This window comes from Pelmatolapia mariae, linkage group LG16_19, assembly GCF_036321145.2.
Source record: "Pelmatolapia mariae isolate MD_Pm_ZW linkage group LG16_19, Pm_UMD_F_2, whole genome shotgun sequence".
NCBI classification, from domain to species: domain Eukaryota; kingdom Metazoa; phylum Chordata; class Actinopteri; order Cichliformes; family Cichlidae; genus Pelmatolapia; species Pelmatolapia mariae.
Window position 1 is genome coordinate 46287328 of NC_086241.1, and position 13729 is coordinate 46301056.

Sequence of the window (13729 nt, forward strand, 5' to 3'; positions counted from 1 at the left end):
TGGTATGTACATATATTTATTAAGTTCTGCGTCTGTGACAGTCAATCAATAACCTGTCCTGTCTCCATTCAGCATCGCTATCTTGTCAGCGTGCCCCCTCGGGGACATTAAAGGCATGCTTTACTTCACAGCTAATTGGTTTGACTCAAGAGGCATTATGTGGACAAGTAAAAAGTACACAGTCAGTGCCTCAAAATGGAGATTATTATCAAATAATCAAGATGACACGTGTACCTAAATGATGATAAATCATAAGGTGGCTCTTTCCTTCCAAGTCCCCCACTGTTAGCAGACTTGTATGTATTTCACAGCTGTTTCTACCAAGGGGGTGAGTCATTTTAAGAATGATAAATGATGATGAATTAATATAAAGGATGATGCGCGTTAACGTTTGTGCAGGCACCTTAAAATGGGTCTTTTAAAAATCACCAAGTCTAATAGACATTTCACACGTGTTCACATACAAAACCGTTCTCTCTTGGGAGATGGAAAGTTGTTCTTCTCCTGGAGAGTGCTGCCTCGTTGCGATGTGATGGGCCAGATTGCTATGACTGCTGTTGTGCCCGTGTAGTTAACATCGTTTCAGAGGATGGGGCCTTTTTTTGAGTGTCTAGGTGTAGCGGCCTCATGGGAATCTTTGAGCTTTTCAGTTAGATTTCAAATCCTGGACTCACGTGCTTCGTACACCTTCCACCCACAATCTGATGACAGTGGTGGGAAAAACCGTCGCGTAGCCACCGTTGCAAATTATTGGCCACAAGCTAGCTTAAAAAGATGTAAGGATTAGATGTTAAGTCATGGTCATGGCTCTCAGTATGAGCTTTAAACAGCATGGGGAAGCTGAGAGGTGGTGCTGTGCAATGCTTTATTTTTTAAAGCACAGATGTTAGACTGAGTTAGAGTTGCACATACATGTATGTTCATGTATGGCTTCACCACCTTACTTTGGTGTATGGCAGACCAAGGGTAATGTATTTGTCAAATAAATAAATTCATAAAACTGACAGTAATTCTGGCCTCTGGCTCTAATGCAAGTACTGTTTGGGCAACAACACATAAAGCAAAATCTATACTTCCTGGTGCAAAACAGTCTAAAGGTAAAAACTATATCCTAAATCTTTGCTGTTTCCCATCCATTTGTCCAGATTTGACCTTGTAGTAAAGGGCCTGTTCTGGCTCGTGGGACACATGTTTGACAACCCGGGTTTAAATGAACTAAATAATGTGCTGGATGCTGTTCAGCTTAATGTGGGTTACTGACCAAATGTTGAAGCTTATGAAGCTTACATATGTGCAGAATATTTTTATATGCACTGACAGTAATGATTCATCTGGAATGATTGTTATCAGAGATATGTTAAACGTTCAGTCATATTGTAAAAAATCAACTGTAGAACTCATAATTGTGTTTAATAGTTAAAATAAGAGCTTTTTCACTCGCGCAATATTATGAGAACTCAAAGGACGGGGACTAAACAGCTGTGTTCACAGCTTCTATGTGATATTAATCTGGTTCAGTTTGCCAGTAAGCTTGAAGACTGGACACTAGAGCAATGGAAAAGATCATGCAGTCATTTGTATTATTGTAGTGTCTTTGCCTTACAATATAAAGCTCCTTGAGGTGACTGTTGTGATTTAGCAATATATAAATAGAATTGAATTAAATTGACCTTTTCCATAGTGGTTTGTACATCAGGGTAAGAAGTGAAGCCGATGAGGTAAACAACCCCTCATGCCTCATGCTCACAGCCTGTGGGGACGGTGCTATTATGCAGGGTCAGCTGGACCACCTGGATATACTGCACGATGGATTCTTTTTTTTTCATCCAAGATATCACAGACATATTCCAAGATGACAATGTCAGAATTCATCATCCTCACATTGTTTGGTTCAGAGAGCATGAGACATTGTCACACATGGATTAGCCAGCACAGAGCGCAGACTTTAACCCCACTGAGAATCTTTGGGATGTACATGAGAAGACTTAATGCAGCAGAGGCGGTCCAATGAATATTAGTGTCAGACTTTGAATCCTCATCCTGACCACCAAGCTGGAAGTGACAAGAGAAGAAACAGAGCTTCACTATTATCATGCAGGGCAAAATGGTTTAACACAGGAAGAGGCCATTAATGGAGTCTGTAGGTCTTATAGGTTATGAATGTGCTGAATCAAGTTAATCTGTCATTAGATTGTTTATATATGTGTAATATATTCACTGTACTGTACAAGTCTTGTGTGTGGTTGATGCAATGATAAGTAAAATAATTTATTTATCTATTTATTTATTTTTTCAGCCTGCAAGTGTAATGGCCACGCAAGCATGTGCAACCCTAACAATGGCAAGTGCTTCTGTACCACCAAGGGCATCAAAGGAGACAGATGCCACCTGTGAGTTTCACATTTCATGACGCTCGCCTGTCTTTCTGTCCTCTTTTTCACTCATGCGATGTCTGAAATCTTTACTGTAATATTTTGCACCCCTAGAATTCAGATTGCTTGTGGGGTACCGTAGATCCATTATGTGTTACATCCAGAGAATCTGACAGCACAATAGTGGTACTGGTCTATAGAAAACCCTCAAATAGCCCTTTTCAACTTTTCTAGGAATTTTTTTCTTCACACATGTTTTGAACAAAGGACTCTAACTTGAAGATGGTCCTTTGTGATAGTACGGGCTTATAGCTTAGTACTTTGGGGATCAAAGCTGGTAACTGGTCAATCATAGACATCAAGGCTTCTGCAATCTGTGTACCGTGAAAACAACATTCAGTGACGAGTAAAAATGTGAATTTCTTTCAATGATTTAGTCAACTTCTCCAAAAATTAACAGCATACATGTATTTGTCAGTTGTTGAGCTAACCTAAAAATGAGCCTGTAAAACCATCAGCAGATTGGGAAATGGGTTTCCAGTAATCAACAACCTTTATGTGCAAAATTGCTGAACCACATGAACTTCAGTGGGTTTTTTTCCTCCACTGAAATGTTATTTTCCAGACCTGTAAAGCCACATGTTGAGATTTCAAAATGAAAAACTCTAACCATGGCACAGCGCAGCAGCAGCTGTTCATTAGCGCTTGCAGCTATATTTTTAGTACTTGTCTTAACCCTGGACTTCATTATCAGAGGGTTTTCCAAAATCCATTTAAAAAGTTGAGATAAGGTTTCACAAATGATTGGTCATCAGTATGAAAATGAGGCCTTTTTTTCGCCTTATTAAATTTCTTTAAAGATTTCGTAGGCACACGTTTCCTGTGAATTCCCATCACGCTCACTCGGTCTCCTTTTAATCTTTTTTTTATTCTTTTACACTGTGGTGTTACTTCCTGACTGAAGGTTAACACTTCTCTCTGTCTTCTGCTCTTCCCTCTTTCCTTTCTTTCTGACTTTTCTACCATCCCTGTTCATCTTTCCCTCGCCTCTCTTCAGGTGTGAAGTCGAGAACCGCTACCAAGGCAACCCCCTCAAAGGAACATGCTATTGTAAGTGGAATTACAATTACTAACGTCAGTAAAGGGGTTTGTGTGTGTGTGCGTGTGCGGTGTCACATTAAGAGAGCACTATGAGGTCTGAATCTCTTCCTTGTTCATGTCAGTGGCAAGACAGCAACATGGTTCCTAAATCAAAGCAGTTTGATGTTTAAAAAATAACATCCAGAGCCAGAGCTGCTCTTTTAAACAAGTCGCAGGTGGAAAGAATTGAAAGTGAGACGCAGATGAAATTGCCAAAAAAAATGCAGGTAAGCTTATAAAGGACCATCTTGCTCTTTTTCCACCTGTGATAAGTCATTTTGCAGACAGAGTGCAGTACAGCGGTCCTGCCATTTTTAATCTCATTATCTGATGATTATGGAGGCTAAAGTGATGTCACGTTTGTCTAATCATCAGTACTTTCTAACCCAAACAAGCTATAAATCATGTTAGTGTTACATTTTCACACTGATGGAGGAACTAGGTCATCCATTGTGCTGCTTTTTTTTAAAAAAGAAAAAAAAAGTATTTATGTTTTTATTACCCTGTATTCTGCTAAGGTGTGAAAATGTTTCTAAGGCATAAATGAGCAGGAACATTAAGTGTTATCCATATTTACCCTGAATTAATTGGATAAGTAATTGGATATTTTGTTAAAATCAGTCAACTGTAAATTCATTCCTCATCAGATTATTAATCTATAATGGAATTTAACAGCTAGTGTGCTCCGTGGTTATTCAAACACAGCTTATTTTTGGTAGCACCTGTTGCTATTTGTGGTTGTAGCAAACGCCCCCGTCATCCAAACACACTGCAACTTTAATAAAGAAGTCAGGCAGTAATTTGTAATTGGGAATTTTCAATCAGTCCGTGAGCCGCGGTGATCTGATTTTCTGCTTCGCACAATATGAGTCTATGTCCCCTCTGTGCCGCCTGTTCGGTTACCTTGCTGGGAGCTTAGAGGCGTGCTGCCAGTGACTGCCAGCTCACTGTGGCCGCTCCTTCTTGTCCCATTACTCCCTGTAATATTTCAAAACGACCTGCTGTCAAAAAAATGCCAGCAGGGACTGTTGTATTGTATGTGCGTTCGTGGGGAACAGTAGTGGCAAGCACTCGGTTCCTGACACAAGCTGCATTTCCTGTTACTACCTAATAATAAAAATAAACTCATGTCTGCCGGTTACATTCCTTTTAATGTGAAGTTGAAGCAGTTGGGAATGTTTTCTGTACATTAGAAGTTAATTACATTAGTGTTTTTTAATGACAGCACCATGTACTATTATTCAAATATCTATAAAGCTTTTGATCAGTGTTACCCTTGCTGTATGGAGAGGAAACAAACAAACAAACAAACAAATAAAACCCTCCAATTTTTCAAGTTTATCCCAGGATCATAAAATCCTGTTTTACTGGCAGCATTAGGTTGGATTACTCTGATCTAACTGGGACTAAATGTGTTACTTTTTATAATTAATAACAGGTAGAATAGCATGGGGTCACTTTAAAGTGAGACCCTGCTGAGACCCAAAAAACCTCTCCTGCAGTGTCTCAGAATGAGGGACCAACCGGGGGGGCAGTACGTGATCCAGCTGTTTACACTGATTTTTGACTGAAGTTGAACTTTTTGTTTGACTTTGGAAACTATTTGAGGGGGGATTATTTTATGTTTACTTATTTTCGAGATTTGGCCCCATCTAAATCACTTTTATCCAGATTATTTGAGTGGAACTGTAACTGCAGAATAACCCCTGGCGTCTGAATGCATCCGTCTCCCCTGTTTTGAACTTCAGTGTTTTGTTACGCTATCCTGAAAGTGACCTTCAGCTGTAATTTACCGCTAGCTGACACGCTGTCATGTAACCCATCCTCTGTCCTGACCTTCATCACAGAGCACGCTCCAAAATCTTCAGGTCTCGAATCGAATGTTTGAAACGGGGAAAGAATGGGAGTAATTTCCCGCCCGGAGCCCTGTCTGAAACCATGTTCTTGTGTGACTTTCAAACTAGACTGATTGAGTTGTTCTTCTGCTTCTTTTTGTAATCCCCACCACATTCCTCCCACGCTGGCTCACTGGCTTCAAACAGACACGCTCCTCATCGACTACCAGTTCACCTTCAGCCTGTCGCAGGAAGACGACCGCTACTACACGGCCATCAACTTTGTGGCCACACCTGAGGAGGTATGTGTCTAACAGTGAGCACCCCACCGCCACAGCAGCTGTCACTTCTGTGAGGATTAGAAAGTTTATAGTTGTTGTCGAACAAATAGGCTCACTTCTTTGTCATTTTAGGGATTACTTAGATGGTAGTTCAGTAGTTAAATGCACACTGATTGTACTGGACAGGCAGGAAGCATGGTGATGGACATGAGCATAACACCAAAACTAACTTCAAAATAAAATAAGAATCAGTATTTAATAATCACTCAACAAACTGAGTCGACTGGTTTACTATGTTCCCTGCAGGAAAGTTTCCTCGCTGATAAGCTCGTCATCAGAGCGAAGAGTAATGTGGCCACTCATCAGAGAGTCAGTCACACAGATGTTTTTACGGCAAACAAACGCTTGTCCGGTCGTGTTTACCTGGCTGCAGCATCTGGGGCCAAAATTGAAACATAAGCATCTGATTAAATGTTCCAGATGGTATTTTTCCCCTGACAAAGCTTCTACTGAAGATTTACAAATGCACAATCAGCTACAGGGGAGGCTCAATTGTTACAGCAAATCACAACATATTTCGATATATATTTATCAAATCCAGGAAACTTGTAATGAAGTTGAATTTTTAGCTGTTTGAGTTGTTCCGCAGTTATTTAGTAAATCAGAAACCAAAAGATCATTTACAAAATATAGAATCGAGCAGAACATTTCAAATTCAAGACAAAGCGATGATAACATCTGTGATGCACATGTGTAACAATAAATAGTGAAGACATCTGGATTTCTCGCCGTCCAGCTTCAGCCGGCTTCGATGAAGCTGTTGAAATGTTAATTGTTGCCTTTTTTCTTTAATAAATAATTGATTCATGAACGCTGGCTTTCAGTTAGTGAGTAAACATCAATTACATCTCAGCTTACATCTGTTTGACATTATTTGAGCTTCACTTACAGTGAATGTGATACATACCGTGTTCATCTGCGGTGCTTATTCAAACATTTGATTTGTTAATTCGGCCTCCCATTAGCTCTGCAAATTTGCTCTGGTCTGCAATACAGTAACTGCTTGTGCAGCTACAAAGTGATACCAGAGGAGTGAACAAAGTCGCTGCTCTGCACTTACAGTAAAACGTAAGGGCTTTTCTGGTCTGTGTGTTACGAGCAGTTTGTTTTTCGTTTACTCTGGTGGTTGCAGTAAAAAACGGACTCGCTTCACTGAATTGTAGTTCGACTGCTATGGGGTACATGGGGAAAATGACACCAGTAAACTGATGATGACTTGTCCGTGTTTCTGTCCTCAGCCAAACCGAGATCTAGACATGTTCATAAATGCCTCCAAGAACTTCAATCTGAATGTAACCTGGGCCACCAGCTTCACCGGTAAGTCTCAACAAAGCCCCTTATTAGTGCTGCTCAACCAATTAGTCAGTGAGATAATGATTGGCCAGTGATTTAAATATGCACTCAAGTGTTTAAATTAAGGTTTAAAATGATAAATATTACTGATTTTCTCAGACAAAGAAAGTGAAGATGACTGGTTTTATATTCATGTAATAACAAGTTTATAACAAGTTTTTTTTTTTTTTTTTGTCAGCATGTTCACAGCTGTTTAAAAAGGATATGAAAAGTCACTTGTCTTTCCATTGTAGTAATTTCTGCACCAGGAGATTTTACAAATGTGAAGGAATGCAGATATTTCACGTTTGTTGTGTCAATAAAATTCCACCAGACACTGGAGCAGAAATGAGAAATTCTCCTTTTCTTTTTGTCTTGTTTTGTTTTTTCTTTTTCTTTTTTTTTAAAATAATTTCCTCCATCATCTATAACTTTTGTATGATTTGACATTTTTGTCCTATATTCCTGCCTCTTCCCATTCCCCTTTCTTCTCCTCTTTTCTTTATCACCCTGTTATTTCTATTTTCTGTATTCCTATTTTCTCCCTCCATCTCTGTCCCTTGTTTGTGTCACCCAGCGGGCACCCAGGCCGGAGAGGAGATCCCCATCGTCTCTCGGAGCAACATTAAAGAGTTCAAAGAAAGCTTTTCCAATGAGAACTTTGATTTCCGAAACAGCCCCAACATTACTTTCTTCGTCTACGTCAGTAACTTCACGTGGCCCATCAAGATCCAAGTAAGCAACTCGTACACTAAACGATAACTGATCCGTTTTTGTTACCATACATATTTGTAAAGCAGGCCGGTAAAGACAGGCTCACTACAGATTAATGCAATACTAAAATTCTGTTCAATTTGTAACTCTATATTTATGATAAAGCTCCACTGTGAGCAATACATTTACATAAAAACTGACATGTATTGATGACTCAAATGCCAAAGAAGCGTGATTGATTGTCAGTTTATGGAGTGCTCTTATCTGGGCACATTTACTTCTGCCAGACAGAGTAAGTCATTCATGTGACATCTAAGAATCAGCATTCATTCACTGGTTTGATGAAAGTGAAAAGAATGTTAGATATGACTCTAAAAGCTTTAAAATGAGAAGCTTGGTGTATGACAAAGTCTGGGAAGTAGAATTAATGGGGATGGCCGGAAACCTTAAACGTGACAGACAGAGAAGGTTGCTTTGTTTCTGTGTCACATAAATGAAAAAGGAGACGACTTTACCAAATGTAGCTTTAAGTCAAATTCACGCTGCTCAGGGGATTTAAAGAATCAGTGCTTATGTGGCTCTTTGGAAGTAGTGGAAAAAAAGTTGTTAAGATGAGGTCAGAAGTTAATTTATCCCATCACTTCTGTCCAAAGCAAACCGAACAACTTACAAAAACGCAGCTCTGAGATAACTCTGTGAAGTTCTCAGTCATCCAGGTCATCAGCCAAGGTTTCAGGTGAACCCACTGTGAAACCTAGCCCCACCCTATCATGTGATTTACTGAGATCAAAAGGCCCAGGATGTGAGTGGGCGTTAAGGCGTCTGGGAAGGGATCTCAAAACTGGATTATAGATGGTGGACGGGGTTCACCTGAAACCAACCTTTTTTGTGCCACGGACCGGTTTAATGACAGGTAATATTTTCATGGACCGGCCTTTAAGGTGTCGCGAATAAATACAACAAAATAAAATGATACGACCAAGACAAAAACGGTGGTATTTTGTAAATATAATAATAAACGTGAATTCACTGTGTAATTGTGTAACTTTATTAGCAGCGTCCTCCTGAAATGCGCCAACAACATTAAGAGTAACATCCTCCTCTCTGCCCCTTAACGCTCTTTTGGTTGCTATGGTAACACGTAAATATTTCTTTCAAAATAAGACACAAAACTACAACACGAGTTAACCGAGTTAACGATAAAACCCCAGAAAACCATAAATTTCACACCCGAGCCTCAACTCTCACGGCCTGGTGCTAAACGGCTCACGGACCGGTACTGGTCCCGGGGGGGGGGGAGACCGCTGACGTAGAGGATCAATACAGGGCGTCCATGACCCTGTTGGGGACACTCCCGTAGGGCTTAAATCCGGGGCTCTCCACCAGTTGCTTTTAGAACTGAAGAAGCTTCTCGGATGAGAGGTGAAACGTCTTTAAGACACTTAAATAAGTCCAGAGGCTTTTCTTTCCAAGCTCCTTAGACAACTCTGAGATAAGCAGTATCCACAATGCTAAAACAACATACAAGCATGACACTTTAAAAGCCAAAGACACCTTTATAGAGTTGTAATTTATTATGTGTTAGCTGTGTGTTGTAGTGGTTACTGCAGTTTTTTTGCTGCGCCTTTTTTTAACTTTTAGAACAATTATCTATGTCAACTCGAAATTTCCTCTGTCACCAGGACAGAGGAAAGTTTGCTGACTTTGTTCCAGGCCTCTGAATTATTAAAAGTAAACCAGCTTGGTGTGACTGTACAGACAAAACAGCAGTGGTGTTTAATTTTTGCACTTTTTTTTGTTATTGTGCAGCATGTAATGGAGCTGCATTGTTTTTTCAGAAAGTAAGCCTTTTCTTTTCACCTGAAATGAGTTCTTATTGGCTTTATTGCCGACATAGTTAGCAAAATGGTGATCAATACAACACTTTACGTCTCAGTACTCAGCAGCTTTGATTCAAGTAACATTGTAAGACAGACTTGGCCCTGATTAAAACGCAGCTGTACTCAGTTGCCTTACGCTTAACGACTGTGTTAAGCGTAAGGCTGCCTCATACAGCTTTGTATCGACATCCTTACACGTGTAGTTGTCACTAATGTAGGAAGTGGCTTGTTTTCTGTGTTCTAATAAAGCATTTCAGGAAATTACATCTGAAAATGCGCCGTGTGCACATGGGTGTTTGTGCAGGGTGGTATAAACTCCTGCATCAATACAACCTGTTGGTGTAATAAATGAATGTTCTGCCAGGACTGCGCGCTGCTGGAGGGGGAGAGGCACTCTGGGCCTGGCTTTCTGTGCCCGACTGTGTGCCTCTCCAAACAGTTCTGGGAATGATTTTCACTGGTTGCCCCCCTTGCAAGCTTCTTCCCCCACCTCTCGCCCTCCTCCTGTAGGGGAGGAAAAAAATAAAATCCTGCCTCCATCTACCATATCCTGCCTTGTGAGAGCTTTTAGTTCTTTCAGCTTTAGAACACCCAAACTGCTGCCAACCAGCCTCAGGAGGTGCAGCTCCACAGCAGAGCAGAGGGCTTAGCTGACTTAGCTCCCCCCACACCCCACTCGGCCTCTCTAGGTCCACCTCACCTTCTGCCTTCCTGGGTGGGATCATGTAGAAGATCACCCCTATTTTGAAACTAAAACACAGGTCTGTTGCTGTGTTTTTTGGGTTTCTTGCCCCCTACTTTGCACTCATGGAGTTTTATCTTCGTCAGCGAGGTAACAATTTCTGTTTTTTTTTTCTTTTCTTTTTTTTTAACCACTTCTTCTGACTAATAGTTCTTGATTTTTCCTTTGCCTTTTCTCGCTCTCCTCGCATTCAGCGGTCTGCTGCAGTGTGGCACTTGGATACGTGAGCGCGCTTGTGTGTGGAACCGTAGGCGGCGGGTCCTCCGGTGTTGGCAGGCAGAGATCGGCATGCTGGAAAATGGTTCATAAACAGCAACTTAGAAAGAGCAAGGGCAAAGTGGAATGTTAAGTTGAAACACATGCTGCATTCAGAGTGCGCAAAGCTAAGCTCTCTCTCTGAGCTATACAGGGCTCTCTGTCTTTCTCTTGCTCCCTCTCTTCACACGCCACCTCAAGGTTGCTTCTGTTTGCTTTCACAGGGTTGGAAGTGGCGCTCGAACAGCAGGCGCATCATTTTGAAGGGAATTTGTATTTTGCTCGTTTTACCTTCGCTCCACTTTGTCCGAACACACGGTTGAGCTCAAGCTTTTTGGAATTATTACACATTTCTTTACATCAGATCAAAAACTTCTAAAGAGCCCTGAATTGGATTACAGGACACACCCCGTTGTAATTAGTCTCATTTACCAAATGAGATCTTTCCCAGTGGTCGGAGTGAATTCCATGATGAGTTCATCAACCGTCGAGCTGCTCGGATCATCAAAGCAGAATCAATTGCAGGGAGATTAGTAAGCCCAGAGTTCTCACACACCTCTTTTCTCCCTTTTTTTTCTCCCCCCTTTTTTCCTGATGAAGAATAGATCAGATTTTAATGATGTTTGTAATGAAACACAAATCCCAAACTAATTACATTAAAGACCTGTGATCTCCTGTTCCGTGCCTTAGTGAACATGTCATGATATGGTAGAGATTACAACGGCCTGCAATTTAATACCCCGCCGTGGAGTAGCAGCATCTGTAGCTATCAGCTGACTGCTGCTCTGCATATCTGTACGGACCCGTGTAGTGTTTATCTGGGCCATGCCTCGCTGCCTGGTGGGTGTGTCTTGATAGTGATCGCAGAGAGGTTGGAAAACAGAAGCAGTGGTTTTTGCAGTGACTGTTACAACATAAAATTATTACTGTATAAAAACTAAAGGAAAATGAAAACTTAAAAAGATACCATGCACATTAATATAGTGGTTATATATGAAAGTATTCTACCTTTAAAAAAATCTACATTTTTAACACCTTTAATTTAATCTGAGATGCACTAAGATAACAGGAGTAAGTACTTTCCTTAGGAATACCACTTACAGAAATTCAGTATTGCGTCACCTTGCAGTAATTGCATAGCTCATTTCTAGTTTGTAAAGCAGGTAATTTAGTCTTAATTTAGATTTAAAGACTAATCGTTAGATTCCTTCTTCCTTTTTTAAGTTCCTCCTGGCGTGATCGGAGGTGTGGCTCTGTGTTTCTCTTTAAAATATGCCCAATTTTTTTGAACATATTCCTGTTCAGCTCAGAAGCTTTACTTCTTTTTAAAATCTGTCATTTTGGCAGTATGCTGGAGATTATCGTGCCAAGTGTTCATGTGACTTGGAGTCATCTTTTAGGCTTTTTACTTTTTTAGCTTTCCCTTTTTTTTTAAATCACATTGTTGTTGCCTCGACTTTCCATTTTGGTGTCTGTTTATCAGTTTAGTCATTCTAAGTGATCGTGCTTGTTCATAAAATGGCAGTACTCCTTTGTTTTGGCTCAGAAACATTTTAAAACATTTGACACTGAAGTAAGTTTGCACAGATTTTACTTACAGATTTTGTTGTTTACTGTACATTTGAAAATCAGCCAGCTACTCATCATTTCCCCAGCTAATCTAACTTGCTAAATACAGTAAAGTAAAACTGTTTACTGACCTTTGAGGCTCCACTTTGACTGTGCTGTTTTGAGAAAAATGTAAATTTTTCTGCAGTGTATGGCTGCAGTGACAGAGCTGCCGTGCTGAGGTTTAGCAGGTATAGTGTTGTTTTGTTGATGACGGGTTTTTTTATGGTGTTGTTTTTGCCCCTGTATCAGGATTAAATCAGTCTGAGTTTGATGGGAGTATTATTACTTCTCCAAGTATTTGGTCACAAACACAAAGCGCTGGACTCTTGATTGTTGATGTCAGATTCATTAGTTGGTTAAGTCATTTCACACCAAAAAATGGAAAGAGAGAAAACCCTCTGGTACTGTTACAGCAAAAGTCCAGAGTTCACCAACATCATCATACATCATTTTTGAAAGTATACACCAGGGTTGTCAAACATAAGGCCCTGGGGCCAGAATCGGCCCAGCAAATACTCCAATGTGGCCCACTTTGACCCCCATCTTTGGAAAATGTGACAACACCTATTGCCATTCATACTACACCAAATTAAGTAATAGATGAACAACAGTTAAAACACAGTGAAAAAATGGGAACTCCTGTCAATTTCTATGTCTTTGAGTCCACCGAGTGTAACAAACAAGAAAAACAGGAGTTTTTGGTGAATTAATGTAAATTACTCTCCTGTGTTTGTAATTCCTACCATAAACCTTTCTGCAATTTTCTACATTTATTATTTGTGTTGATAGATTTCTTTCATTTACTACACAACATTCGTGTAAGTTTGACGATCTGATCGACCACTTGTCACAATCAACAGCTGGTTTGTTTTCAGATGTAGTTCACAGCAGGACGATAAGCATGTAAGCTGCCAGTCCAAAGTTCTACACAGTCCAGCACATTTAAAATGACTTTTCCCTCAGACCCCTTCCTTTATAGCAGAACCTGTTGAGCAGGCATCCCTCGCAATGATAACGACACTTTCCTTCAAAACTCCAATATACTTCAAGCAGCTGTCAGAATCCATTAAGGCAGAATATTTCCAATCCTAATGCCCGGCGGCAGGCTGACAGACCCTGCTGTGAGATCCTTTACAACCCCTAAAGAGTCACCCTCTGCTGGGCACATAACTAGAGCGTCGCCCAGGCCGCCTGCTGCCACCTTCAGCCTGCCTGTCACTGACAGAGAACCGCACATTGCTGACACTTGAGATTAGCCGCTACAATAACTGTTATCGCACATCTTCCCAGTGCCACAGCCTCCTCGCACTGTTCAAAATTGAGTGGAAGCACTAATGGCATAGAGTGATGTTTCTGCTTTTTCTTGTGCTTGACAAGTTAGTGTTGTCCTTGATGGGGTGGGGGCAGAGAATTATGAATCTCTAATCAACGAAAAAGGAAAAAAAATAAGACTGCTTTGTTAGGACGCTGTCATAAGGCATGCTGGGTTTCAGTGCCCCGACCGACA

The 13729-nt window shown here is 40.6% G+C and overlaps 1 protein-coding gene across 2 annotated transcripts in view; it reads left to right on the forward strand.

The window, feature by feature from the left end:
• Positions 1–13729, forward strand: part of atrn (attractin) — a 123556-nt gene that overhangs the window by 46840 nt on the left and 62987 nt on the right. For both annotated transcript variants that reach the window (XM_063497135.1, XM_063497136.1), the window contains exons 20-24: positions 2297–2390; positions 3430–3482; positions 5555–5649; positions 6927–7005; positions 7598–7755. In XM_063497135.1, the coding sequence (XP_063353205.1) occupies positions 2297–2390; positions 3430–3482; positions 5555–5649; positions 6927–7005; positions 7598–7755 (479 nt within the window). The remainder of the gene's footprint in view (positions 1–2296; positions 2391–3429; positions 3483–5554; positions 5650–6926; positions 7006–7597; positions 7756–13729) is intronic.